The 27,039-nt window shown below is 43.8% G+C and overlaps 1 protein-coding gene across 3 annotated transcripts in view; it reads right to left on the bottom strand.

Annotated features, from left to right (window-relative positions):
* The window catches only part of CPPED1 (calcineurin like phosphoesterase domain containing 1), a 95,823-nt gene extending 69,281 nt beyond the window's left edge, over positions 1–26,542 (bottom strand). For all 3 annotated transcript variants that reach the window (XR_013998520.1, XM_081133207.1, XM_081133206.1), the window contains exons 1-2: positions 26,364–26,542; positions 7,734–7,952 (exon numbers count right to left, since the gene is read on the bottom strand). Coding sequence is in view for 2 of the 3 variants with exons in the window: in XM_081133207.1 (XP_080989333.1) it covers positions 7,734–7,952; positions 26,364–26,433 (289 nt within the window). In the remaining variant the exon portion in view is untranslated. The remainder of the gene's footprint in view (positions 1–7,733; positions 7,953–26,363) is intronic.
* Positions 26,543–27,039: the final 497 nt, after the last annotated feature.

A 27,039-nucleotide genomic window follows, 5' to 3' on the forward strand; every position in this document is an offset into this window, starting at 1 on the left:
CTTGCTCTGCTCATGTCTGTCCAACTGCCTACCACACATTAAAAAGCAAAAAAACGCAGGGCCCTGTGCATGTTAGTTTAGTAAGTGCTTCTCAACCTTGACTGTCCATAAGGTTTACCTGGGATCTTGTACTACTGACTGTCCCACTGGGTTGGGGGGGAGGCAGAGATTCTACATTTCATTCCCGGCTGCTCTCTGGGTACCACTCTTCTTGTAGAAAGGCTGCTGTGGAAGTGCATGAAGTTTGGAAATATGTGGACCTGAGTTAAATCTTAACTCCATCACTGACAAGATGAGTGACCCTGGGATAAGTACTTAACTGCTCTGATCCAATTTCCACCATCAGGAAAAATGGAAACAACAATGATACCTCCTTTTGCTGACTATAATGAGTAAGTGAGCCAGCAACAGTTTCTGGCAGATTAACAGACCCTGAATTCCATCTCGTGCCATCAGTGGCCAGCTACATAATGGCCCCCCAAAGATGTCCACATCTCAATCCCCAGAATTTGTGACTACGTTACCTTGCATGACAAAAGGGGAATATGCACAGGAGATAAATTAAACATCTTGAGATGGAGAGATTATCCTGGGTTATCTGAATGGGCCAATGTAATCACAAGGGTTTTTATAAAAGTAGAGCAGGAGGGTAGGAGTAACAGGGAGAGTATGAAAGAATCAGAGGTCAGAGAGAAGATGCTGTTTCTGGCTTTGGAGATGGAGGAAGGGGCCTAGCTCCAAGAAGTGTGGGCAGTCTCCAGAAGTAGAAACCTTTAGAAGGAAGGCTTCTCTGAAGGTCCATGTTAGACTCCTGACCTCCGGAATGTTAAGAGGATAAATGTGGGTTGTGTTAACCCACTAAGTTTGTATTAATTTGTTACAGCAGCCCTCGGAAATGAACATACCATTAGCAGGAATAATGCTAATGCAGGCTTGCCTTACATTACATACGAGAGGATTTCCCGAGGCTGAATCATCATCAACTGAAAGGAAATCAGGTAAGAGTTGCCCAGGGAAGGTCAATACATGAAGAATTCTTCAAGGAGAATTTATATCAAGGGAAGAATTCCTCCCGCATTTTCTGCTGTGATTGGTTATGGCAATTTTTAATAAGCAGGGCTGGACATGTGTGTTAATAACAAACTATGCTAAAGGCAGAAAGGAATCTCGTGCACTCTTAATTGTATCATCACGTTCCCAGTTGTCAACTTCTCACGTAATTGCTGAAATCTGACAAGGCTCCTGGGGACAGTACCAGTGGGTCAATGCCTCAATGTCAGGAGGACCCAAGAAAGTAACACTGGGCTTAAGAGTGAAGGACTGAAAATCAATGGTCGCCACATTTGTACAAATCTTCATTTGCTATTTATAATGTGGCTTCTCCCACACAGAAGCTTTATGAAAATAAAAAAAATACCAAGATAACAAAAAAGATGCCTGCAGAATGAAATATGTTTCAAAACTAAATGGGTTTTGTCCTGCATCCTTCAGCTCCAACAGCTCCTCTTACCATCTCTCATTTTGTATTTCCCTTACCAGGCTCTGAGCTTCATGGAAGGATTCGGGTATCTTATTTCCAACTATCACATCCACAGCATCTAGCACTGCTACTGGCACTTAGTTTACACACAATAAATATTTGTTCATGAACAATTATTATGATAGATATTTACAATGGAAAAGCATATTATGACTTTCATTAGGAAAAGAATTACCCATAAAGTTCTTTTTCTCCAGCTTGAACTTAAAACTACTTGGCCTAAGATATTACTTACAGTAGAATTAAAAGTAGGCTTTCTGATTTTATTTGCCTATTAATATATGCATTTGATAATTAACAATGTGCTAAGTAGTCAAAGCAAATAATTACTTTTCTAGTGTCTGCCCCTGAATAAAAACTAAATGAGGAGGAAGCCACTAATTGCATATTAAAAATGATAACTAGGGATTCCAAGATGGTAGCAGAGTAACTGGAAGCTACAGTGACACTCTCCCAGGACCAAACTGGGATTACAACTAAAATATAGAAAAACCATCCTGAACAATCAACTGAAGACTAGCTGAAGAAAACCCTTATAACCAAGGATGTACATAAAGTGGAGACTGCATAGAAACTGGTAGAAGTGCGGAGGCGTGAGAGGGCTGGTTGGGCTCCCACAGGCAGCAGCTGAAGGTCCGGGGGGATACCTCAGCTATGGGGGGTTCCCACTGAGAAATTGGGTCTAAACCCCAAGCTGGACTCCCTAGCCCAGAGCACAAATCTGAGAAAGGTGCCCACATAACAACTGGCAGTGAAATGCAGCAGAGTTTCTGTCTGCTAGGGAGAGACAGCTGGGAATGCAGGTAGCCTCGTAAAGGGCTGATGCACAAAATTTCATGTGTAGCCACTCACCTTGGGCTCTGGCAGAGGGAGGGCAGAGTGGACTACAACTATGTGAGGAAAATCTAAGGGTGTTGGCTCTGGGGATAGAGCTCAGAGGGTGGTCATTTGGATTCCTGTGCTGAGTCATTCCCCCATACTGCAAGGGACATATTTCTTAGGTAGACCTTTACCACCCAGGCAGCTTTTGCCTGGGGGGAAGCAATTGCCTCACAGGTTGGAAAACCTCTTGCCCCACCCTGTGGAATTTGTGCCTTGCTGTGATCTACAGCCTGAGGCTCATTAAGAGACTGAGAATAACAAGCAGCCTGCAGGCAGAGGTGGAACTCTAGGTGCTTTGAGCCTTTGCCTGATCTGCTTGTAGACCCAGGGCTTGGAAAAGGAGACCTTGGTGTGCATTTTGGTCCTTTCCAAATGCACCCAGCCCCAGTAGAGGTAGCCACAAGCTGTGGATCACTGATAGCTCCAAATAGGGTACCCAAGGCCAGTCACAAACAGAGTCTGACATTGGCCCGCATTAGAGACCCTCCAAAAAGATTGGAAATCCTAGCAGATCTACCTAATACATAGAAACAAACCCAAACAGGCAGCCAAAATGGGGAGACAAAAAAAGTCCCAAATGAAAGAACAAGAGAATTCTCCAGAAAAAGAGCTAAATGAAATGGAGATAAGCAATCTATCAGAAATACAGTTCAGAATACTGATTGTCAGGATGCTCAACAGCATAAGAAAAGGCATGGAAACTATGAAAAATGACCAGTCAGAAATGAAAAATGACATAGCAATAACAAAGAACACATTGGAAGAGATAAACAGCAGATTAGTGGAAGGTGAGGATCAGATCAGTGAATTATAAAACAAAGTAGAAAAAAGCACTCAATTAGAGATCCAAAAAGAAAAAACAATTAAAAAACAGGACAGTCTAAGGGAGCTTTGGGACAACATGAAACACAAAAATATTCACATCATAGGAATGCCAGAAGGCAAAGAAAGTGACCAAGTGATAGAGAACCTGTTTGAAGAAATAATGGCAGAAACCTTCCCTAACCTGGTCAAGGAAAAAGTTACACGAGTTCAGGAGGCACAGAGAGTCCCAAGCAAGAAGAACCCAAAGAGGCCCATGCCCAGACACATCACAATTAAAATGCCAAAAATTTAAGACAAAAAGAGACTCTTAAAGGCAGCAAGAGAAAAGCAATTTGTTACCTACAAAGGAACTCTCATAAGGCTGTCAGCTGATTTCTTATCAGAAACTCTACAGGCCAGAAGGGAATGGCATGAAGTAAGTATTCAAGGTAATGAAAAGCAAGGATCTGAAACCAAGATTACTCTATCCAGTAAGACTAGCATTCAAAACAGATGGTGAAATAAAGAGCTTCCCAGACAAAAAAGGGCTAAAGGAATTTATCACCACCAAACCAGCACTGCAAGAAATGTTAAAGGGACTGTTGTAATGAGAAGTAGAATGCTTGGTGGGACTCCTCTGTGGGGCTGTCTGGACCAGGGCTTTTGTTTGCTGGGAGTTTTTTTTATTGCTACTTCGATTTCATCAGTTGTTATTAGCCTGTTCAGGTTTTCTAATTCTTCCTGATTCAGTTTTATATGATCTCACTCATATGTGGAATCTAATGAACAAAATAAACTGATGAAAAAAACAGAACCAGAGACACAGAAGCATGGAATAGACTGACAAATCTCAGAGGGAAGGTGGGGGTGGGGAGAGATTAATCAAAGAACTTATATGCACATAAGCATAACCCATGAACACAGACAGTAGTATGGAGAAGGCCTGGGGGGGGCACGGATGTGGGGTGAGGGGGATCAAAGGGGGGAAAAGGGGATTTCTATAATACTTTCAACAATAAAGATAAATTGGGGAAAAAAAGATTACTAGTTTTAAAACATTCTGTTTAATCTCAAACCACAGCATTCAAAACAGTCACAGTCCTTTCACTGGCTCAGTTACAACCCCACAAAACAGTCCAAATCTTCAGAGCAGATGTAAATTCTGCTTGGGTCGCACTGAATATAAAATACATATTCAAAAGTTTGCCAGTTCACATTTATGAGGTCTTCTGACCAACTGATAAGGCTGGTCATAAAACTTTACCTTTTAATTTACTTATGTTCAGTATATGTTAATTAAGAAGCAATGTAATCTCATGGAAAGTTATTTTATCTTATTTTGAAATATTGAAGCAGGATATTAAGAAGCTAGGAAAATTCCTTGGCAAGTAGAATGGGGAAACTGAGACAGATACTTAAACAGCTAAGCAATTTACAGCCAGATAATAAATAGCAAGGTCTTATCTTCCTTAACCAAGGACACTTACGAGCAAATGGTTTACACATTCCAGATCATGCAGGAGCAGACCCCTGGGTCCTGGTCTCTCTTTGGTGACATTCTTTGAAACTGATCACAGAATGACCCTGACCCTATTTGCCCATTTTGATGAATCAGCATATTAAAGAACACACCTGGAAAGCTGATGAATATTCTGTTGAGATCCTCCTCCAGACCTCCCCTAAAAATCCCGCTTTTAGAAAACAGATAAAAACCCTTACGACAAAGGACCCAGTATGCGCTTTCTGGCGCACAGCTGTGCCTTCCCCCACTTCTTTCCTCAGGTGTATATTTGCTCTCTTTCTCCTAAGCTCTAAGGGTTCCCACAAGACTTGCAAACAGGTGAGCAGCAGGCAGAGGCAGCTAGTCCTGGGCTAACCCACTGAACCTGTCTCCAAGGGCCCGCCTTTTGCCTCTGTAACTTGTTTCCCAAGTTCACACAGCCCAGCTGGCTCACTTCTTCTGCCTTTGTGACTTTCTTTCTAAAGGGCCAAGGCAGCCTTGCCTAGGTTCAACTCTTCCAAAGGGCCAAGGCAGCTCCATCTAGGCTCAAAACACTGTATCTTTTAATTTACTTGTGTTCAATATATTTTGGTCATAAAAACTATATCTTTTAATTGACTTATGTTACTTAATCCTGTTGCTATGATCTTGCTTCTTGTATCTTAAGCCCTTCCTTTGTTTCACTTTCCCCAACTTTAATAAACATACTCTCAAAATCACCTGGGCTAGTATTGTGAAATCTTTCCTGCATGAAGTCAAGAAACCATATATTTCAGACCATGCTGGGGCAGACCTGCCTAGGTCCCCCTCCCTTTCCGGTGACAATATGACTGAATACATTAATTCTGAACAAGTCAGTAAAGATCATCAAAAACATGTTACATAATTCTGGTGAGTCCCATAATACTCTATTTTCAAAGAAAAGAAACCACCAGACAGAAAAATGTCAAATTCAGAATCTGATTTTCAAGTGTCCAATAAAAACAGAAATTGGTTCACTGTGTGGTCCAGAATGAGAGCTCTAGCTGAAGCTACAGTGCTTATTGGGCCAAATGATTCCAAAAACCCAAGCTAATTGCAAATCAGACCATTTGGAAGTAGTGTTAATCTGTCTGGTCAACTAATATCTTATCTTGGTTTACTTCAAGTCCTGCTATGACTTCTAACTCCTTTAGAAACTGAGCACTCTGTGGTCATGTTAGCACTGTACAATATCAGCACCCAGGAACTCTTGGCCAAGAGTCACCAAGGGTGGCCAAGTTCACAGGCAACTAAAATTTTACCTCTCTATAAAACAAAACTCAGCACCTTCCTGTGTTTCTGTACCAAGCTGCCAAGATGTTCAGCACCTGAATGGAAGTATAGAGTCATGTGCCACTGCACTATACAGCCTGAATGTTGAGGTTTTAAATTCTTGATGCCATCAATGGGCTCTTGGCTCAGAAACCCAGGCCTTAAGAAGGTAAGGAGGGTGTCCAAGTTTACCCAGTGCATCAGGAACAGATGTCATCCTAGCCACCTGAGCCCAAGTTCAGGTCTTTCTCCACTAGTTTATTTCCTTCTTTTATGTCCTGCCACCTTTACAGAGGCCCAATAGCAGGACAGGCTGCTTCTCCAGAGATTATATCACTGGGTTCTACCTGGTAGGAGTCGATGATAAGGAATGAGCACATTCAAGAGTTTGTGTAAAGTACTAGTAAACAGATGAGGGAAGGTCTGAGGGTTCTCCCTGCTAATTACATTGCCTGGACTTTGGGGAGAGCAATTCTTGGTAGCCCTTTTTCCATTCTTACACCTTCCTTCTGGAATTGTTCTGGATAGGTAGGCTGTCAGACAAGTGAGCCTTGATGGGGAGGAATTAATGCACTTCTGCTTACTGCAAAGAGCCTCAGCTTCTAAAGGCAGTGGACATCATCGCAGGACTCAAGAGTATTGGTTTACAACATCAGATAAAAACAAACATCTATGGCCACTGCAGTGTTTTCTGCAATGGTCCTCGGGTCACTGCTATTCCACTAGGCAGAGACCAGGACCAGATAAGAGTGGCCATGGGTGCCTGCTCTGCCTCCCTGAGGGGCAGAGCAGTTTCTACTTGTTTATATTTGGGCTATTAGAGAAGGATATCAGAGTAGGGGAGGAAAAAAAAAAAGAAGTGAGTTCTAGAAGGCATCTATTATTTTCACATTCCCAGCATCAAACTCTTCTTTGAGGGAAACATCCTGTTCTTCAGACCACATGGCTGCAGTGGAGCTGATCCCATACCCTGGCTTCAGGGAGCCATATGAGCTTGATGGATGTAGGTGTGGGACTTTGATTGTACCACCAAGAATAAGGTACTTTCTGCTGTGCTTTCTGTAAGAAGGATGTAGACCTAGAGCCCCCAGGAACCACCACCTAGAGAATAAAGAGCCTACATGAGAATGAAGTCAACCCACAGGAAATCAGGGCTGAGCACTGGAGGGTCCAAGTCCCGAAACAACTTCTGAGTCCCTGGATCCAGCCGTACCTAAAACCCAACTCTATCTCTGATATTTACAGTCCCATAAGGTAACACATACCTTTAAAAAAAAAAATTAATCCAGTTTAAGATAGATTCCTGTCACCTAAAACTAAAAAAAAGCTAACAAATATAGGAGAAATAAAAGTGTTAGAAGATGGGGAGTGAGAAGAAACAATTACATTTATGGATATAGTTATCTGGAAGCAGTTCAAGTTTGTCCCCTGGAAATAAAGCAAGGTGACACATGGGAACCTGTTCCATTTTTCATATTAAGCTCAGGACATCAGGACTGTAGCTCTGCCTAATTACTGTGATTAATCTCGCCAAATTCTAAATATAAAATGAGAGTGCATTTTTTGATGTTCGATGATACTGCAACGGTCATGAAGAGAAGAAATGAGCCATTACCGAATAAAGACATCTTTTAAAGAAATCATTTTTTTCTGCCCAAATGCAGCCATTAGTGGGTAAAGGAGAATAGATCACAGCAACAACCCGGATCTTACCTGGCATGGCATGGATGAGGTCCCCACACAGAACAAAGAATCTAGGCTTGGGGTTCAGCTTGTTGATGGCCTGAACAGCTTGCTCAGTTAGACGAATCTCCTGCCCCCACTCGTCTCCACCATTGTCACAGTCCCCAGTGGACCAGGCCTTCATCAATCCAAACTGTGGGTCTGCACCCTGGATGAAGTAGAATGGGCCTTTCCATTCCTTTTCCTTTTCTTAAAAAAAAGGAGAGGGGAGAAATATTATGAAGTCTGTCAGGGAAAGCATCCAGGTTACTGTGCTAGTGGATACAATATTTTTCTTAAATTAAGTAGGTCATTTTAATAAGCTGCTGTTCAAACATACCATTTTCCTGTCATAGTCTAGAGCATGTTGATTTATACTAATTACGCCTGGGACCTGGTGTTTCCCAAAGGCCAGGACAAACCACGTGGGCCTCAACAGCCATGCAACAAGCTGTTTGTTTAAAAGCTAGCTGGCCAAAATGGAGCTCAGAGGCACAACAGCACACTATAGAGAGGATATTAATGTTCAATAATAGGTTTTTAATTAGAATTAAAAATACCCCAAATAGAAAGCTGCCAGAAGTATTATATTTAAATTACTAGGTGAAGTGCTCTCAAATCTTTTATGCCAGGCTTAATGGCACAATTTGCACTGTTTCGGGGGATGTGACAGAATTTTAATTATAAAACTTGGAGCTCAGCAGCTCTGGCTATCTGGTGGGACATGCCGTGCCAGAAATGAAATCTTGAAATGAGTTAATCAATGTGGGGAAAAAAAATCGATGCTAACATTTCAAAGGCAGCATGATGTGGGCATAAGCGAGGTGTGATGCTGGGGGGGATGGGAAGAGGGGATTCTTGGAAAGAGAGCTCAGTCACATGCACCAAATTTATCAGGCTTGTCCTTCCTATTGGTTCTACTGGCCCAAAGCTTCGCCAGTCACAGAACCACAACCTGTGCCTGCTTCTGCAGAGCTGAATTGGCCATTCATGAGCAGGGAAGAAATCCTGGGGATTTCAAACTTTTTTTTTTCCACAGAGTCCTCTCTTCAACCAAACCTCACATGGTAGACCAATACTGAAAACACAGAGCTGCCCCTACCCAACTGGGATCTGGGGATGGCACAGTCAGAAGACCCCTGATCTACAGCCCGAGTGTTTAGCCTCCAAGGAAACTGAAGCCCAGAGAAGTGACCTGACTTGCCTAATGGCCCAGCAGCAATCAGTGACAGGGACAAAACTACTCCACACTCTTGAAACTGTTTTTTTTTAAAAAAAATAATGTATTTTACATGTTAACTGAGTAAGTGGCATTTCCTTTGGAAGTCATGAAAATATAATTTCCAAAAGCTCCTTGGAATAACCTCAGGTCTCCGGGTTCAATTCATTCGTTTACTCAGTAAGTACTTACTGAGAGCCTAGTTTCCCAGGCCCCATTCAGGGTGCTGACCATACAGGGGTGGACCAAGACAGGTGAGGTCCCTGTTCTCCTGGGCTTAGTTCTCATGGGGGAAATTGACAAGGACATAGCAGAGAATTGAGCCAGAGGGTGCCACGGGCTATGCGAGGATGAGAGGGAAGCGATGGCTAATTTAAATTGGATGCTGACACCTTGACCTAACCCTGTGGGAGACCGTAGGTGTGCTGCACTCAGATTCCTGACAGGAACCATGAGATAACACATGTGAGTTGTCTGAAGCTGCCAACTTTCAGGGTCATTTGTTACACAGTAATAGATACCTATGGGTCAGGCATTAAAAATAAAGGGTCAGGAAGGAGTCATGGAAAAAACTGAGATTCTGATTTGTGTTTAAAGTTCATTGTTAGCATCACCTATTTATTTTACTTGAATAGTAACTGTTTTGAATCAATGAATGCATTTAGCTAGGTTTCTGTTTCTGAGGCAGTCTGCAGAGCTGTTTAAACCAGATAAACTAATCAGAACCAGATCAGGGAGGTGATGGTCACCTCATGGTTGAAGCATAAATCTGTGTTCTACAACAGGATTTATAAACAGTTTTCTACAACAAATATTTTAACAAATATAGTTTCCTACAACAGTGATTTTCAACCAGCATGCCACAAGAATTTTTAAAACATGCAATACCTGACTATTTTGTCAGGGGCACTGACCTCTTTTCCCTTAGATTGTCAAATTTAAAAAATGACAACAACCAACACAATAGCTGACAGGTGTGAATGAATCAAAATTTTACCTACTTTTTTTTTGTCAGATTAGCAAAAAATATACTTTTTGGTGTGCTGCAGAATTTTAGTAATTAGTTTATGTGTGCTATGAGATGAAAAAGGTTGAAAATTGCTAGTCGTGGTCTCAGAAAGTCAAATAGTTCTTGAAGGGTACTAAAATAAAATTTTATTACCTGTTTATTTAGTAAAATCTTAGCTACAATCTCAATTTTATGATTATGAGGTACAAAATAAATAGATTTGACCTGAAATGAATGACAGCTCATATTTTACTATTCCATCTGCCTTATCTACCTAACAAAGGCAATTTGTTGACACAGGGCTCTACAGTCTCAAAAGCACCTGGATGCTCCTAAGATTCCTGCTACAAAGGCTTGTGGTCTTCGGTCTCATCTTAACTTTAATAAAGGCTGAATTAAATACATGTGAAGTCTGTAATGCTTAGTTCTAGAAGGAAGAATCTTTTGTATACATTTATACCTCCCCCAACCCCTCAGAAAGGCATATTTTTATATTATGAGAATAAATTACCATTTACATTAAATTATCTCACCAAAGTCCAGAGTTACCCACAGAGCAGGGCATAGGTATTAGCTGACACCTAAGAGAGCCAGGGGAAAGCTTGTGATGCCATCCCTTCCAGGGCAGAGCATGTGTCTGGCCCCTGACAGAGCCCAATTCTCTCTTTAGATTCCCTGAAAGCATTGCTCTGGCAGTTCAAACCACGGAAGTTTGGATACACTGAGGTCCATTCCTAAAGCACCCTGATACACCATCAGAGCATTAGAAAAGACACTTAAGGATCCAGTATGTGTGTGGGCCGGGGGGGGGGGGGGGGGGGGGGGGCGGTTCCTAGTCATTAACTTAAATATGAGACCGCCTGGATAAAGAGTAAAGGATTCACAATCCCAATTAAGCAGCAGGATTGCCTGGAAATGGAGGCTGAGGCAGAGAGAGAAGGCGAGGATGACAGTAACAGGGAAGCAGGCTGCACTGGGGCTCAGAGGGCAGGACTGGGCCCACACCTCAGTCCTCCAGGGGTGGCCAGTGGACCACCAGCAGCATAGCCTCCTGGGAGTTTGTTGTAAAAGCAGAATCCTAAACCCACCGGCTCAAAATCTGCATTGTAACAAATCCCCAGATGATCTGTATGCTAATCCAAGTTTGAGAAGCACTGGATGGCAACTAATCAAGGAACTGCTTTAATACGTTTTATAAGAAACAGATGCAAAGTGATTTTTGTTTCCCTAAATTGAAATAATGACTTGGAGGATTTGGGTGTTGTTATTAGTGGTGGTGTTTTTATGGTTTTGCGTTGTTTTGTATATTTTTGTATTCATTTTTAGGTCCCTGTTTGTGCCCAGCTCAGGTTTTTGGTCCTAAACATTTCTTGCTATTACCCATTACTATCTAATCATCATCCTTTAAATTACCTGTGCTGGGCTGAGTGAGCCCGTTCATTGCAGCCCATCCTAGGAGGCCAAAGGCTTACCTTACAGAAGCCCACCTTTTCCCAGTGAAGAACTAGAAATTGTCAGTGATGGAAGGGTTCCCAAAGTTACTTTAACCAACCCTCTCATTTAACTAAGCGGGAATATTGAGGGCTGGCTAGGGACCTTAGTCATGGCTCAAGTTCAAAGTCACACAGTTAATACGCAGCAGCTCCTACTGTTTGGAATCCCAGTGTGGCCAGGCAGGTCTGAAGAGGAGAGAGCCACAAAGAAAATGGACTGTGCCTGAGCTGCCTGAGGGTTGTCCACCTCCCCAAGGACACTTTTGTCTCCCAAAAGTCTCCTTAGAATGAAACATTTTGGTAAATAAGAAGACTGGACACAAAGATAATGCTGGCAAGGCCCCGAACTTTTGCCCAGTAGGCTGTGATGCTCACAGTCCCTGCCAACAGCACAGGGCTGGTGCGGGGTACAGGCTGGGGGCCACCACATTCATCTTCTGTGGGATGCTACTGGTGATTTCTCCAGAGATTGCAAACTCCAGATCTTTAGATATGGTTTGGCTAGCAGATGTGCTCTATTTCGCTCATACAGGGTTTATAAAATTTCAAATTTGTTGCCAATGTTTTTAATCATGAGTTTCATACATATACCTGGCTTTGTGATTTCTCGTGGAAAATTTGGTCATAACAGGCCCCAGTGGGGTGTGCCAATGATTGGCTGGGGCTGAGCAGGTGATGAGATCTATGGTAATCCTTCCATTTTGCTCAGTGGTGGGGAAGAGAAAACCAAGCAAGGTCACAGGTAAAGAACTTGATCGAGATCAACAAGGGGTGAGAGGCAGAACCAGGCCTATTAGGATCCAGAGCCCCAACTTCAGGGCAGGTGATCAAGGTGAGATTATAGAGAACTATACAGCTAGAAATGCTGAAGTCTGTCCAAATGACAAGCCAGAAAAAAACAAGCTGAGTTGCCATCCATAAATTACCATAATTTATTGTTACCATTGCCTAAATCAAATACTTAACATAGCCTAAATCAAAATTTTAAACTAATTTAAAATTAGGGAAAGAACTTTCATTCATCCATTGTATAAATAACAAGATTTGGCCACTTAACTGATAAAGATTGTCATAGTAACCATCTTTCAAAATTGAGGGATAAAAAGACTGGATTTGGGGTGGCAAAACTATGGACAGGAAAGGCCTATGAGTCTTCTTTAAGCATTATCAAGTACAAAGCAACTGCATACAGAGAAAAGTCTTAAAAACCTTTAAAAACTCACACAATGCCTTACCATTAATGCTTCCTATGAGACTGTTTATGTGCCAATATCCTGTCCAATTGCAATAACTCTTTACATTTGCACTTTTAATATCACGAACTAAATGTTTTCTTGAATTTGTCTCTGCCAATATATTTCCTCTCATTTTTATTATACCTTTTGGGCATATTTGTCCATTGTTCATGAAAGCTGACTTTTTAATATATACCAAGAATTAGAAATTTCATTGATCCTTTCGCTATTACCAGTTAATCAATGACTATAATAAATGTACTCCCAAAATGAATCACTGCTTTCATCACCCAACTGGGAAAAGGCCTATGGGAGTCAGCTCTGTCATTAATTCCTAATACTGTAATAATTTATGCTCTCATGATGCGCTAAACCTGTTACTTTATAGGGAACCTCAAATAATTCAAGGTGAATACAATGATAATTTAATTTTTATAAAGAAAGGCCTCATTTCTGCATCTAGTTTGTCCTCTGGAAGACAGAGTTAAAATCGTAAGATACTGGTTAAGAAGTCTGATTAGCATTCAGTCTGATTAACAAGGTTGCTGGTATTACAAGACCACATCATTACACTGTAAGAATATTTTAAAAGTCAATGTTTTGGCTCCTGTTAACTTATCTGACTCAAAATAATACATGAATTGGGTCTACAGGGGCCACACTTCTCCATTTGACTAGAAAGCCACAGAATTAACAAAAAAGTGAGTAGAAAGCAGTTTTTTGTTTTTCTGAGACTGGGATAAATGGGAATATAAGGTGGGATATATCATACCAGGACATGAGGGCTTGGGGAAGGGCTTAGCACCCCTGTACCACTTTGGGCCTCCATCTCCCAAAGCCCTAACTTGGTCCCAGTGTGGCCCAGACTCTGAGGCTTAAGTGACAGGTTCAAGTCCCATTTCCATCCTTTACCAACTATGTGACATGATGCACAGTCCTTAACCTCTCTGGACCCCAGTTTCTTTATCTGCCTCAAAAGGGTGATAAAATAATGAGTTAACAAATGTAAAGCACTTAGACTTGGCACACAATAAGCAATCAAGTATGAGCTTCTGTTTCCATGACTATTACTCATGGGAACTCCTACCCTTGTCTTCCCAGAGACAGAGCTATCAAATCTTACCCATTTCTTTGTTCCCCATCGCACATAGTGGAGTTCAGAAGACATCTGATGATACAGCTACATACATATGTACAAAAGGTAGGACAAAAGTAGGTTTGCAGTTGTGAGTACACGAAACACAGTTTAGTTTTGTGCTATTTATTGATTATTGTATTATTTTCCATACAAACAACCGTAAGCCTACTTTTGCCCCACCCAGTACACACACACACACACACACACACACACACTTAACATGCTTTGGCCTTCACATCTTTTCCTTCACATATTGTGGATATTGCTTTGGTTATAAAACGGCAAAGATGAGTAGCCTGGAGGCTTTCTGGCTAAAGAACAAATGCCAACAGAATGCAATTTTTGCAGTTTCTCATAGTAGCAATCTGCGCAGTGAATCACTATCTAAATGTCTTCGGCAATACCCCTCATCCTCATCTTCTCTGGGGACTAACCTTACTTTAGTGGTAAACAAAACAAAAAACAGTAGCAAAACAATCCTTCACTACTTTGGGACTCTTTCTGGTTTAACCACCCAAATGTCCCAACTGTAAAATTGCCAGAACTCAATGCAACAGTTAATAGCATCTTTTAATCGTGGTTGCCTAGGGCTGGGAGGGAGTGAGGGAGGGGGGGTGACCACTAAGGAGTGTGAAGTTTCTTTTGGGGTGGTGAAAATGTTCTAATACTGACTGGGGTGATGGTTGCACAACTCCGTTAACAGACTAAAAGCCATTGAGTGGTTCACTTTAAAAAGGTAAACTGGCCCTGGCTGGTGTGGCTCAGTTGGTTGGGTGTTGTCCCATGCACTAGGAGGTTGCCGGTTCAATTCCCAGTCAGTGCACATGCCCAGGCTGCAGGCCTGATCTCGGGTTGGGGGCATGTAGGAGGCAGCCAATCAATGTTCTGCTCTCACAGAGATGTTTCTCTCTCCCTCTCTCTTCCTTTCTAAAAATCAATAAACTATTTTTTTTAAAAAAAGGGTAAACTGTATGGTATGTGAAGCTGTTAAAAAAAACTGGTATTCTCCAGGACTACCTCCTTCCCAAAAATAATTAACTGTGATAACAATATCCTCAGAGTCTCCAAATTATATTTCCTAAGTACCAAGTAAATTTACCTAACTTCTCTTCTCTTGGCCTAAATGCATCCAAAAGGTAGTATTTGAGATATACAAAAGCTTCTGAGTCATGGCTTGGCTGCCACACTTGCCATTTGGGAAGGAAGGACCTGCCAAAATCTTATCTGCAGCCCTTCAGAGACATAAGAAAGCAGATGGGCCAGGACAACTTAGCCAGCCACTTTCAGCATCACTGGCTTTGGCCAATGCTAGTCTAGATAACAGTTAAAGGAGTGGGGAGGGGGAGGCATTTCCCGAACCTCTCTCTCTTTTCAGAAGCAGAAGTCCACTTGGGGTCTGCCTGACTTGGGTGGTTGGTGGCTATGCCTTTTTCCCACCATTCCCGTGTTCCCCGGGCTGCTGGCCCAGGTGGTGCTTCAGAGAGAATGGAAGAAGGCGCTCTCCCTGGGCAGAGGCAGCCCTGTAGACACAAGGGTGGGAAAGCAGAGGCCCCTGACGTCAAGGGAAGACAACCCTTCCCCGGGTCAGATGCAGCTCCCTGCGAGGGCACCCACCTGGTTACAAGAACCTCCTCCAGCAGCTGTCTTTGAGTAATTCACAAACTGCAGAGCCCCGGGGGGGTTGCAAGGGTCCTACTGATTGGTTCAATACCCTGTTTCCTGTTTTGTTTTGTTCAGAGAATACAAGTGTGTACTAGCAATGGGACAGGTGAATACACACATGTGATCCAGAGGTAGTGGATTCACTCACTCATAACCATTTGTTTATTCACATAACAAATGTCCAGAGTCTCCACTACTGCTAACACCACCCGAGGGCCAGGCCTCCTGCCCTCCAAGAATTTATAGTCTAGAGGCAGGAAAAGACATCAAAGTCACTGAAGTAAATGCACAACTCTAAGTTGTACTAAGTGTCCTAAGGGAAGAGAATGAGTGAAGATGAGTGTCAGGGGACCTACTTTAGAAAGGGCGAATCGGCACAGGCTTCTTCTAAACTGTGGCCTAAGAATGAGAAGGCAGAGAGAACAGACGAGAGGGACAGAGAAAAGCCATGGAAAGGGGTGATGGACCCAATTGTTGTTTCAAAGAGATGACTCCAAACGCTGCACAGGGAATGGGTTGGAGGGGCAAGAGTGGACGGAGGCAGCTTGCAGAATGGTCCAGGTGAGAGGTGGGGTGGTTGGGGTCACAGTGGTAGGGGCTGGGAAGGAGGTGGGCAAAGCCACGGTGAGCTCTAGAGGTTGGCCAGGCAGGATGTGGACGGCTGGGACATGGAGAGGAGGGGAGAAGGTAAGGTCAGGAATGAGCTCTGGGGCTTCTGGTGGAACAGGTGAGCTGGGGGAAGACTGGAAAGGTGCAGGTTGGGGAGGAGTAGGAAGATGAAGAGCTCTGTCCTGTTCCAGGATGTTCTGGTGGCAAAGCCAAAGGGTTGGGAGCCAGAGGGCTGCGTTCTTTTCCTGGCCCGCCAGCTCACTAGTCTGGGCCCTGAAATCAGCAGAGCGCCACAGTGCCTCCCACAGATGTAGTCAATACGTACCATCAACACAGCTGCACCGTAACGCTGACCTAGCCAACACTCCACCTTCGTTTTACAGATGACCTGTGGCACTAGCACAGCCAGGTTTCTTTCTTTTCCTTTTAAACAAGGCTAAATGGGGAGTTTGAGCATTCTTTCACTCAACAAATGTTTCCTGAGTGACTACACATCAGATGAGGTTCTGAGAGTGGCCGGCAGTTCTGGGGCTCCTGGAGCCCCCTGGTGTACTGGCACCATGTTACTGCCCCTTCCTCGTTGAAGAGTTTGGCAGTTAAAAATCAAATACTGCACAAATGCAAATAGTTGTCTGTTAGTCCTCTCTGTGAAGACGACGCTCTCTGAACAGAGCTCCACTAGACCTATGTGAAGGATTTACCAACACTCCCCATGTCCTCTATAGAGGTGCTGGCAGTCGCTGGGGACAAGCTGAGCCCTCCCAGGCTCTATGTCCCTCTGCCCTGCCCCTCAAGAAGTTTGCTCATTACCTGTTCATCGGTTGTCCCCAAATCTGTTTATGCTAAGACTTTGATTAAACATGTAAGCCAGAGAAATAGGAATGTATAAAGGGTTGTTTCTAATAAAACCAAGAAGGATTCTTTGGGAAGGCTTAATAAAGGTAAGCTGGTGAAAATAAAATACTACAGAATTAGATGTTAGGGAGACAAGTGTAAAAGATTTGAAGAAAAAGAAAGTATGAACCTAGAAGCATTCTTCTTTTTTGTTTTTGTTTTTAATCCTCACCTGAGTATATATTTTCCATTGCTTTTCAGAGAGAGAGGGAGGGAGGGAGGGAGGGAGGGAGGGAGGGAGGGAGGGAGGGAGGGACATTGATGTGAGAGACACACATCAATTGGTTGCCTCCTGCACGTGCCCCAACCATGGCCAGGGATCGAGCCAGCAACCAAGGTATGTGCCCATGGCTAGAATCCAACCTGGGACCCTTTAGTCTACAGGCCGACACTTTAACCACTGAGCAAATCGGCTAGGGCCCTGGAAGCATTCTTGATTCAGAGTGCTCTCCAAATGATTTTTTCACTGACTACTCCACTGGAAAAAACCCAAACTGGAAAAGATTCATTATGGGTGTTTATGCAAGAAAGGCTACATGGCAGCCCTGGCTACAAACCCACACTCCAAGACACCCTTGGCTCAACCTCAAAGATCGGTAAGTAAATGTACATTTATAGTTTACATTAAAATGAAATGGTAAAAGAATGTGTGGTATTTTTATGACTGCCCTCTTGAACTAATTTTTTCTACTCATTGGCTAAATACCAGACATCGACCGTCTGAGACTACAGACATCTACTGTAGTTTTTAAAAAACTACCATACATAAAAATTAACTCAATATAGACCTAGACCTAAATGTAAGAGCTTAAATTACAATACTCTTAAGAAAACAGAGTAGTACAATTTGGAGTTAGGCAAATATTTCTTATATGTGACATCAAAAGCACAAGTGATACAAGAAAAAGATGATACTATGAACCTCATTAGAATTAAAAACTTTGCCCGGCCGGGCGTGGCTCAGCCGTTGAGCGTCGACCTAGGATCCAGGCAATCGGGGTTCGATTCCCAGTCAGGGCACATGCCCGGGTTGCGGGCTGCAGCCGATCAATGACTCTCCTCTCATCATTGATGTGTCTATCTCTCTCTCGCTCCCTCTCCCTTCTTCTCTCTGAAATCAATAGATATATTTAAAAAAAAAAAAAGAATTAAAAACTTTGGTGCTGCAAATGATATCAAGAAAGTAAAAGACAATAAAGAATGGGAGAAGATACATTTGCAAATCATATACTTGATAAGGGTTTTATATCCAGAATATATAAAGAACTCTTACAACTCAATAATAAAAACACAAATAACCTTACTAAAAACCTGGCAAAGGATCTGAATAGACATTTCCACAAAGATTACAAATGGCCAATAAGCACATAAAAAGGTGTTCAAATCATTAGCCATTAGGAAAATGTAAATCAAAATCACAAGTTAATTCCACTTCATACCCATGTGGCTGGTTATAATAAAAAAGGCAGACACTGATATGTTAGAATTTTTAAAACCACAGTATTTTCAAACCCATTTAGACTTGCATAAACAGGTCTACTGTTTCTAGAAAAGCTCTTGGGTGAAACCTGAAAGAAATAAAGTTTTGTTTGTTTGTTTGTTTTTAATATAGACTCTATTTATTCTCTGCATGTGGGAGGGTTTCCAGAGGGGACCAAGAAACATTCAGGATTAAATATAACTGGCTCCTCCGAATCAGCTGCTGAGGTTTCAGATTCAAGGGAAGTAACCTTTTAAAGAAAACCACAAACCTTTTTAAGAAAACCCTGTTCTCTAAGGGGGAAATAGTTTGGCAGTAAAATGAACTGGGAAAACAGTCTAGGACCAGAAAACAATTAAATATAGGTAATTTCAAAACATATTTTACCTTGATATTTCTCCCTTTGAGAATGTCTTCAAACAGGTGTAGTAAACTTTTCAGACAGATGGTGATTTGCTAGGAGAAAGTGGTCTTAATGAGGATATGTGTCAAGGAAATATAACTACCAATTTACCTGATTAAAATGAATATTTGAGCATGCCTGAGGAACGTGAGCCTTCTCAGGTGAGACATGTACCTCTTGCTGTTTGTAAACACCTGTCGGCAGAGCCTAGCAGATGATGTTAACAGGGAATGGATGACTGACCCAAGCTTCACCTGTAACACTGCAGGAAGAAATGCCTGGGGATAGTGTTACTCATATAAATCACCAGAGGGAAATGGTCTTAGAGTAGTGCTTGCCAGGGGGTGAATGTCTGTGTCCCCCTCTCCCAAATTCTTAGGTTGAAACCTAGCCCCAAATGAGATGGTATTTGGAGGTGGGGGCCTTTGGAGGTGATTAGGTTTTAATGGCTTAGTAATGAGATTAGTGCCCTTATAAAAGATGCCCCAGAGCACCCTCACCCTTCAGTCCTGTGAGGACAATCGAGAAGACAGCCCTCTGTGAACCAGGAAGAGGGTTCTCACCAGACACTGAATCTGCAGGTGCTTGATCTTGGACTCTCAGCCTCCAGACCAGTGAAAAGTAATTTCTGCTGTTTATAAACCACCCCTTCTGTGGTATTTTGGTACAGCAGCCCAAACAGACTAAGACAGTGCTCTTTCATTTACTTGTCAGACTTCACTTGAGAGACCAACTGTTTAACTGGCTAATTCTGGAAGGGGCTTCTAGTAGTGAGTGTGAGAGTCATCCGGGATGTGATGTTAGGCACTGTTGCTTTATCAAGTTAACTGACTGACCTCTTTGACAGGCTGTATTTGGGCAACAGACAGAAAAGCGAGTTCCTTCCCTTTCTCTTCCAGCCCTGCCCTTGGGGAAACTCTACCAGCTCACGGTTCTACCTTCCTGAAGAGCCTCGACTGACTCTGGACCTTAAAGGCATCTCTCAAAGTCACCAGCACTGCTAGAACTAGAACCCAGGGGAACGTCAGTGACAGTGACAAAGGTGGCTTAGGAGTAGACTAGGGATTCAGCACCTAGTGAAGTAAACCAACAAGACTCAGATTCTAAACCTAAGCGTTTAAGGACGAGCCTCTAAAAGCCCTATGCTTTATGATCCATACAGGGCATGCTCACCAGGGCTGCTCAGCCCCAGAGGAGACCAAGTGTAGGCCCCACTTCTAGAGAAGTCCAGGGTCATTTTCCCTCATCCTATCTCATCAATATATCTTTTATCTATATATCTCTCTCCATCCCACCCCACCTCCATTCTTTTCCAGGTGAACAACTCTCTGTTCGCTGGTCTTACTGGCAGCCCTGTGGCAGCTCCAAAGGGCTAGGGAGCTTCAACACCTCAGCACCCCCACCACCTCCACTGAAGCCCCCGCCATCATGACCACATGCACCTCCAGTTACTTAAAATAAACAACGTGGTGCTATGAAAATGATGTTTCAAGACAAGTTCCTGAGCTCCAGCTTCCAATCAGATTGTGCCCCAAGTTTCTTGTAAGCAGAAATTCTTTTGTTGTCTATGCTGCAGCCAGACCAGTCTTTTCAAAATAGATATCTGATTACGTGTCCCTGTTTGTTCACACACGCAGCTTAAAACCCTTTCGTGCTTTTAAGTAAGGACAAACTCAACTCCCCCCACCCCATTCTCCAGTGCCCTCCCGTACCACATTGCTCCAGACTCATGGCTTTCTTCCCTCATCCTTCCCTCTCCAGTACCACCATGCCAGACTTCCACACTTGCTCTGCCCTTGGTCCACAATGGTCTGCCCTCCCTTCAAGGCCCAGTAAACGCCTTCCTAATCATCCTTCAGCAATCAGATGACACACCCCTTCCTCAAGAAAGCCCTGCCTGAATGCCCTTATTAATGCTCCAATGAGAGGCTCTCCTGGAACCAATCCCTCATGTCTCTGGCATTTGCCACAACTGCAGTTTACACTGTTTTGTGAGACTGGCAGTTAACGTCAGGCTTTCCAAGTAGCTACGTGCTAGAGGTGCAGAATCACATCTGTTTTTCACTCATCATCGCACTCTGGCATCCAGAACCATGGCTGGGACAAGGCCAAGTGCTAGGTGCATTTGATGAGTGGGCAAATGAATGAACCGATAGATGGACAGACGCATGAGACATGGGCATATGATGGACAGAATGGTGGACAGATGGCCTGGTAGATGGATGGATAAACAAACAGTTGAATAGATAGATGGACAGAAGGGTGGAGAGATGGCCAAAGAGTACATTTGATCCCAGAGTCAACCCCTCTTCCGAGCCCTTGATCCCATCTTTCTCCATCTCCACAGATAACTCTCTCCAACAGTTATCCTGCATTTTGCATTTTCAACCCCAGAGCCATCTCATACCAGTCATGAGACCTTGGGCAAGCTGCCTAGTTTTTTTTAGCTTGATTTTTTTTTCCATCATAAAAGAGGATAATCATAATAGGTACCTCAACAGGACTGTTTTGGAGATTACATGGCATAATCCACATACAACCCAGAGAATAGTGCCTGACTGCCACAAACACCTGATAAATGTTAGCTGCTCCTGTTATCATCATTACTATTTCAAACCTTCAGCCTTCCTTCAGCATTGCTCCTCCCTTAAGAGGACACTGACCCATGTCTTCCTTACATCACCAAATGGCTCCAACCAGAATCCTATCCTTGCTGATCTCACATCCTCACTCTCGGCCATTCCTCAAACACTGTGCCAGGCATCCCCCTGCAACTCTACTGAAATTGTTCTCCGCAAGGTGACATAACAATCAGCCTGTGCCATCCTCTGCTCAGCTAACATTCACCTAGACGTCTGCAACATCTATCCTGTATACCACCCTGCCTTAAGCCCCCCTCTCCAACTTTGGTGCAAAGGTCAGCTCCTCGTTTTATCATCCAAAATTTCTGATTGTTTTCTGCTTGGAGCCCTTCAGTTTGTCTTTTTCTTCTTCCTGCCCCCTACACATTGGCATATTCTAAGGTTACACACACACAGACACACATGGTCCACTACTCCACACTTATTCTCGTTAGCAATGTCACTCACTCCTACAGCAATACTATCTACTCTCCTCTCTGTGGGTGAAACCACACCTCCATCCCCAGCTGTGCACTACACCCCACAAGCTGCATCATATTTCCTGATGGTACCTCAAAGCCATTACTTCCCAAATCAACCCCATCAAACCTGACCCTACTCCTTACTCCGTGATTTCAGTTAACAAACCCACCATCACCCAGGACCAATGCTTAACATCCCGACTCCTCCCACCATAGTGTAGTGGCCTACAAGTACACCAGTTATCCTGCCTTTTGCATTTAGTATCTCCACAAGATACTAAAGAATGTAATAGAAACCTAATAAATACACCCTGAACTGAAAAGGGATGCTTCAGAGAGTATCTTAACATCCAGACTCTTCCCACTGCAGTGGCCAACAAGTCCACCAGTTGACAAGAATTATTTTTTGTGCCATAGTTCTGTGCCTAGATTATGAACCCCTGAGGGCATGTAACCTGCCTTCCTTCTTCCCCTCATCTCCATGGATATCTCTCTCCAATAATTATCCTGCCTTTTGCATTTAACAGTTCCATAAGATATTAAAGAATGCAATAGGATACTGCAATAAATATATCTTGAACTGAAAAGAGATACCACAGAGAGTAACAAGGAACTGTTATTCACCACTGGTGGGTGTATAAATCAGTGCCAGGGCTTTGGAAGGCGATTTAACAAGGTCTGGTAAAGCTGGGGATGATTATGCCTTACAACCCAGAACTTTGCTCCTGGGTATATGCCCTGGAGAAATTTCCCTGTGTCCACAAGAAGACTTGTACAAAAATGTTCATAACAGCACTGCTACCAAGAGTGAAAAACAGAAACAACTCAATGTCCATTATATCAGGAAATAGCTGGCACACTCAAAATTAGGGTAATTAAAGGAGGGTTTAAAAATAGATTATTTGGGATGAGTTGAGCATAGAAAAACTACAAAAGAGAGTTTAGTAGTCCAAAGATAGAAAAGCAGAGCTGTTGCCACTCCTACATCTGAAAGGAGGGAGGGAGCGAGTGGCTACCCAAATCTGAAAAGGAAGTCCCAAAGGAAAGGCTATCTTGAAAGCAGTGACCTTCAGGTCAGGAATATAACCAGCCCAAGGCAAGCCCATAGGGAGTAAACTGGGGAAATAAACACCCTTTTCCCCTGTTCTCCAGTCAGGATTCCCCACTGGCTGAACCCAATGGAAAGCCAGAAGCTGAGCCCAGTGGAGCCCATAGAGGTCAACCTCCTGGAAAACGGTGGAGAAGGGAGACTAATTCGGAGAGACAAAGGGAAGATTCTCAGGATATCCAGCAACAGAATGCCTAAAGTATATATTCATACAATGGAACATTGCCCAGCAGGAAAATGAGTGAACTAGAGCTACTAATATCAATATGGATAAATCTCAAAAATCTCATGTTGGGCAAAAAGGGCCTATTAAAATATTTAGAGAATGAGCATTACAGCAAACTGTATTTCCCCAAATCCACCCAGCTATACTTTTGGCCCCCATAGTCTCCACCAGGAGCTGCAAAAAAAGAAGAGAACAAGGTTTTAGGACAGAATTACAGGGGAAACCTACTTTAGATAGAGTAGCCAGGGAAAACCTGTCTGAGAAGTGACTTAACTTTAAACAAGATGTGAAGACTAAGAAAGAGCCAGGCCCCCAGCCCAGCTCTTAGCCATGGGAGCCAGGAAAGGCAAGTGCCAGGTTCTGAGGAGAAAGACACTGCAGTTGGTCCTCTTAAATGCAGTTCAAGAATTAATATCAATAAAATGTCCATACTACCCAAAGCAATTTATAAATTCAATGCAATTCCTATTAAAATACCAACAGCATATTTCACAGATCTAGAACAAACATTTCAAAAATTTATATGGAACCCAAAAAGACCCCAAATAGCTGCAGCCATCTTGAGAAAAAACAACAGAGTGGGAGAGATCACTTTACCAGATATCAAACTGTACTACAAAGCCACTGTAATCAAAACAGCCTGGTATTGGTATAACAACAGACATATAGATCAATGGAACAGAACAAGGACCCCAGAAATAGATGCACGCCATTACGGTCAGTTAATATTTGACAAAGGAGGCAAGACCATACAATGAAGTAAAGACAGTCTCTCAATAAGTGGTGCTGGGAAAATTGGACATGTACATGCAAAAAAATGAAACTAGACCACCAACTTTCACCATACACAAAAATAAACTCAAAATGGATAAAAGACTTAAATGTAAGTCACAAAACTATAAAAATCCTGGAAGAAAACATAGGCAGTAAAGTCACAGACATCCCACATAGTGGAATTTTCACTGATACATCTCTCCTAGAGCAAGAGAAACAAAAGAAAAAATAAACATATGGGACTACATCAAACTAAAAAGCTTCTGCACACCAAAAGAAAACAGCCTCAAAATACAAAGGAACCCCACGGTCTGGGAAAACATATTTGCCAAGGATGTATCTGATAAGGGGCTAATTTCCAAAGTGTACAAAGAACTCATACAACTCAACAAGAGGAAGACAAACAACTCAATTAAAAATGGGCAAAGGACCTGAATAGATACCTTTCCAAAGAGGACATACAGATGGCCAAGAGGCATATGGAAACATGTGCAATGTCACTAATCATCAGAGAGATACAAATTAAAACCACAATGAGGTATCACTTCACACCTGTAAGAATGGCTGCCATCAACAAATCAATAAATGACATGTGCTGGCAAGGGTGTGGAGAAAGGGGAGCCCTAGTACACTGCCGGTAGGAATGCAGACTGGGGCAGCCACTATGGAAAGCAGTATGGAGGTTCCTCAAAAAATTAAAAATGCAGCTGCCTTTTGACCCAGTGATCCCACTTCTAGGAATATATTCTAAGAATCCTGAAACATTAATCAAAAAGAACATACGCACCTCTATGTTCAAAGCAGCACAGTTTACAATGGCTAGGATCTGGAAACAGCCCAAGTGCCCATCAGTAGATGAGTGGATAAAAAAGCTGTGGGCCATTTACACCATGGAATACTACGCAGGTGTAAAGAAAAAAATCTTGTACCATTTGGGGCAGTATGGATGGATCTGGAGAATATTATGCTAAGTGAAATAAGCCAGGCAGAGAAAGACAAGTATCACATGATCTCACTTATATGTGGAATCTAAAGAGCTTAATAAGCTGATGAACAAAATAGATTCAATGACATGGAAGCATGGATCAGATTGACGAATGTCAGAGAGATGGAGGAGGGCGGGTGAGTGGAGGAGAGATTAACCAAAAAATTTATATGCATATATGCACAACCCAAGGACACGGACAATAGTATGGAGAGGGACTGGGGAGGGGAGTGGGCCGGGTGGAGTGGGTCATTGGGGAGAAAAAGGGACATCTGTAATATTTTAAACAAAAAAATAAAAATTAAACAAAAATAAATAAATAAAATTAATGCAGTTCAAGAAAACCAGTGTGGGCGGAGAACTGGGCAAGGGAAAGGATGGAGCATGAAGCAAGAAAGGTGAGCACAAGGAAGATCCAGCAGGGCATCAGTGACTTTCCTTGGGTTACAAAACTGGTGAGTGCAAGGGAGGGAATTTGACTCCAGGCAGCAAAAAAGCCACAGAGAGAACCAAGGAACCAGGAACAGATTTCCCTCCAGACTTACAGCTCTAGGGCTAACATTCACTCAGGCCCTAGTCTGTGTCAGGAGCTGGGTTTTAAAACCAGTTTCAAAAGAACTGTTAAAAGAGTAATCTGGTTAATCTGTCACCTATGAGAATCTTAACAAACCCATTTTTACAACGAGACAGATTGTCTAAATCCAAAGTCCAAGCACTTAACTCTACCACGCCTCTTGACTGCCTTGCCTCTCTCCTGTTCTGAAGGGCACTGCTAACGTTTTGGTGGGTGGCTCATATTATAGTAAATAACTGTGATGACGGTGTATAAAATACATAGTGGTTGAACGACCGTAATAAAAATAACGACCTCTAACGTGCACCAGTCGCTTAAGGAGTGCCACACAGATCCTCTGTTATTATTCCCGTTTTACAGATGAGCAAACTGAGGCCACGACTCGCTGAGTAGCGTGTCGTAGGCAAGGCGCGGAAACCAAACTCGACTGCAGAGCCCACGCTCCTATGAACTGCTTGGCTGCCTTACTCTTCTCTCGGGGAGGTTAGGTGGAGGCCAGCGAGGCTCCACGAGCGACAGGACTCCCCGCACCGACACTCTGGTCTCCATGGCGCCCGAGGAAGCCCTTCCGCGCGGGCTGTGCAGACGTTATTTTAGTCCCAGGCACCGTCTGCGGCCCCGATGGGGTCCGGCTGGAGCGCGCGCTCCCAGACGGAAGGTTCCCCCGGCGGAAGGTTCCGCAGCCCTGAAGTCACCCGTCCCCGAGTACCTGCGGGAAACGCGTCCAGGGTCCTGCCCCGGGCTCTGTGGAAAACACCCCCCGCCTCCGCCGCGGCCATGGCGAGCGAGTTTCTCGCCCCGCCTCAGGACACTGCGTGGGAGGGAGCGGCGCAACGCCGCACCGCCCAGCTGCCCGCTCCTTCCGCTCGGGGCGGGCGGGGCGGGGCCGCTCGGGGCGCCGCTAGTGTGGCCTGGGCCGGCGGACGCCCGAGCGACCCCTCCGCGCTCGACTGGCGCGCCTGGCGAGGGGAGCCCCCGCTCGGGGCCCGCGTGCGGGGCGGCGTCCCTGCGCTCCGCGGGGCGCGCGCTTCCCTGCAGGCTGTCAGGTTTCACCAGGAAAAATGCAGAACGTCCAGAGAGGCCCCGAAGGACCGCTGCGGTGTAAGCACGTCCCCAGGCACTGTTTGGGAGACGCTGATGCTAAAGTTTTCTCCGTCGTCTGAAATTCCAGTTTAACTGGGCGCCTGTACTTTATTGGGGGAGCCCCACCCTAAGGCCAAAAGGGCCGAGCCTGTCTCAGGACGGTCCCCGTGCACCGGCTGTGACCTGTCCCTGCCGTCATCACCATCCTGTGGTTGTCATCGCGCACTACCTGTCCGACGCCGCCTTAAGCTCCTGGGGGGCGGCTCGCTTAATCCGCGCAGCAGCCCCGGGAGATGGTGCTG

The sequence above is a fragment of the Miniopterus schreibersii genome (assembly GCF_964146895.1).
Source record: "Miniopterus schreibersii genome assembly, chromosome: 3".
In the NCBI taxonomy this organism is placed as follows: Eukaryota; Metazoa; Chordata; class Mammalia; order Chiroptera; family Miniopteridae; genus Miniopterus; species Miniopterus schreibersii.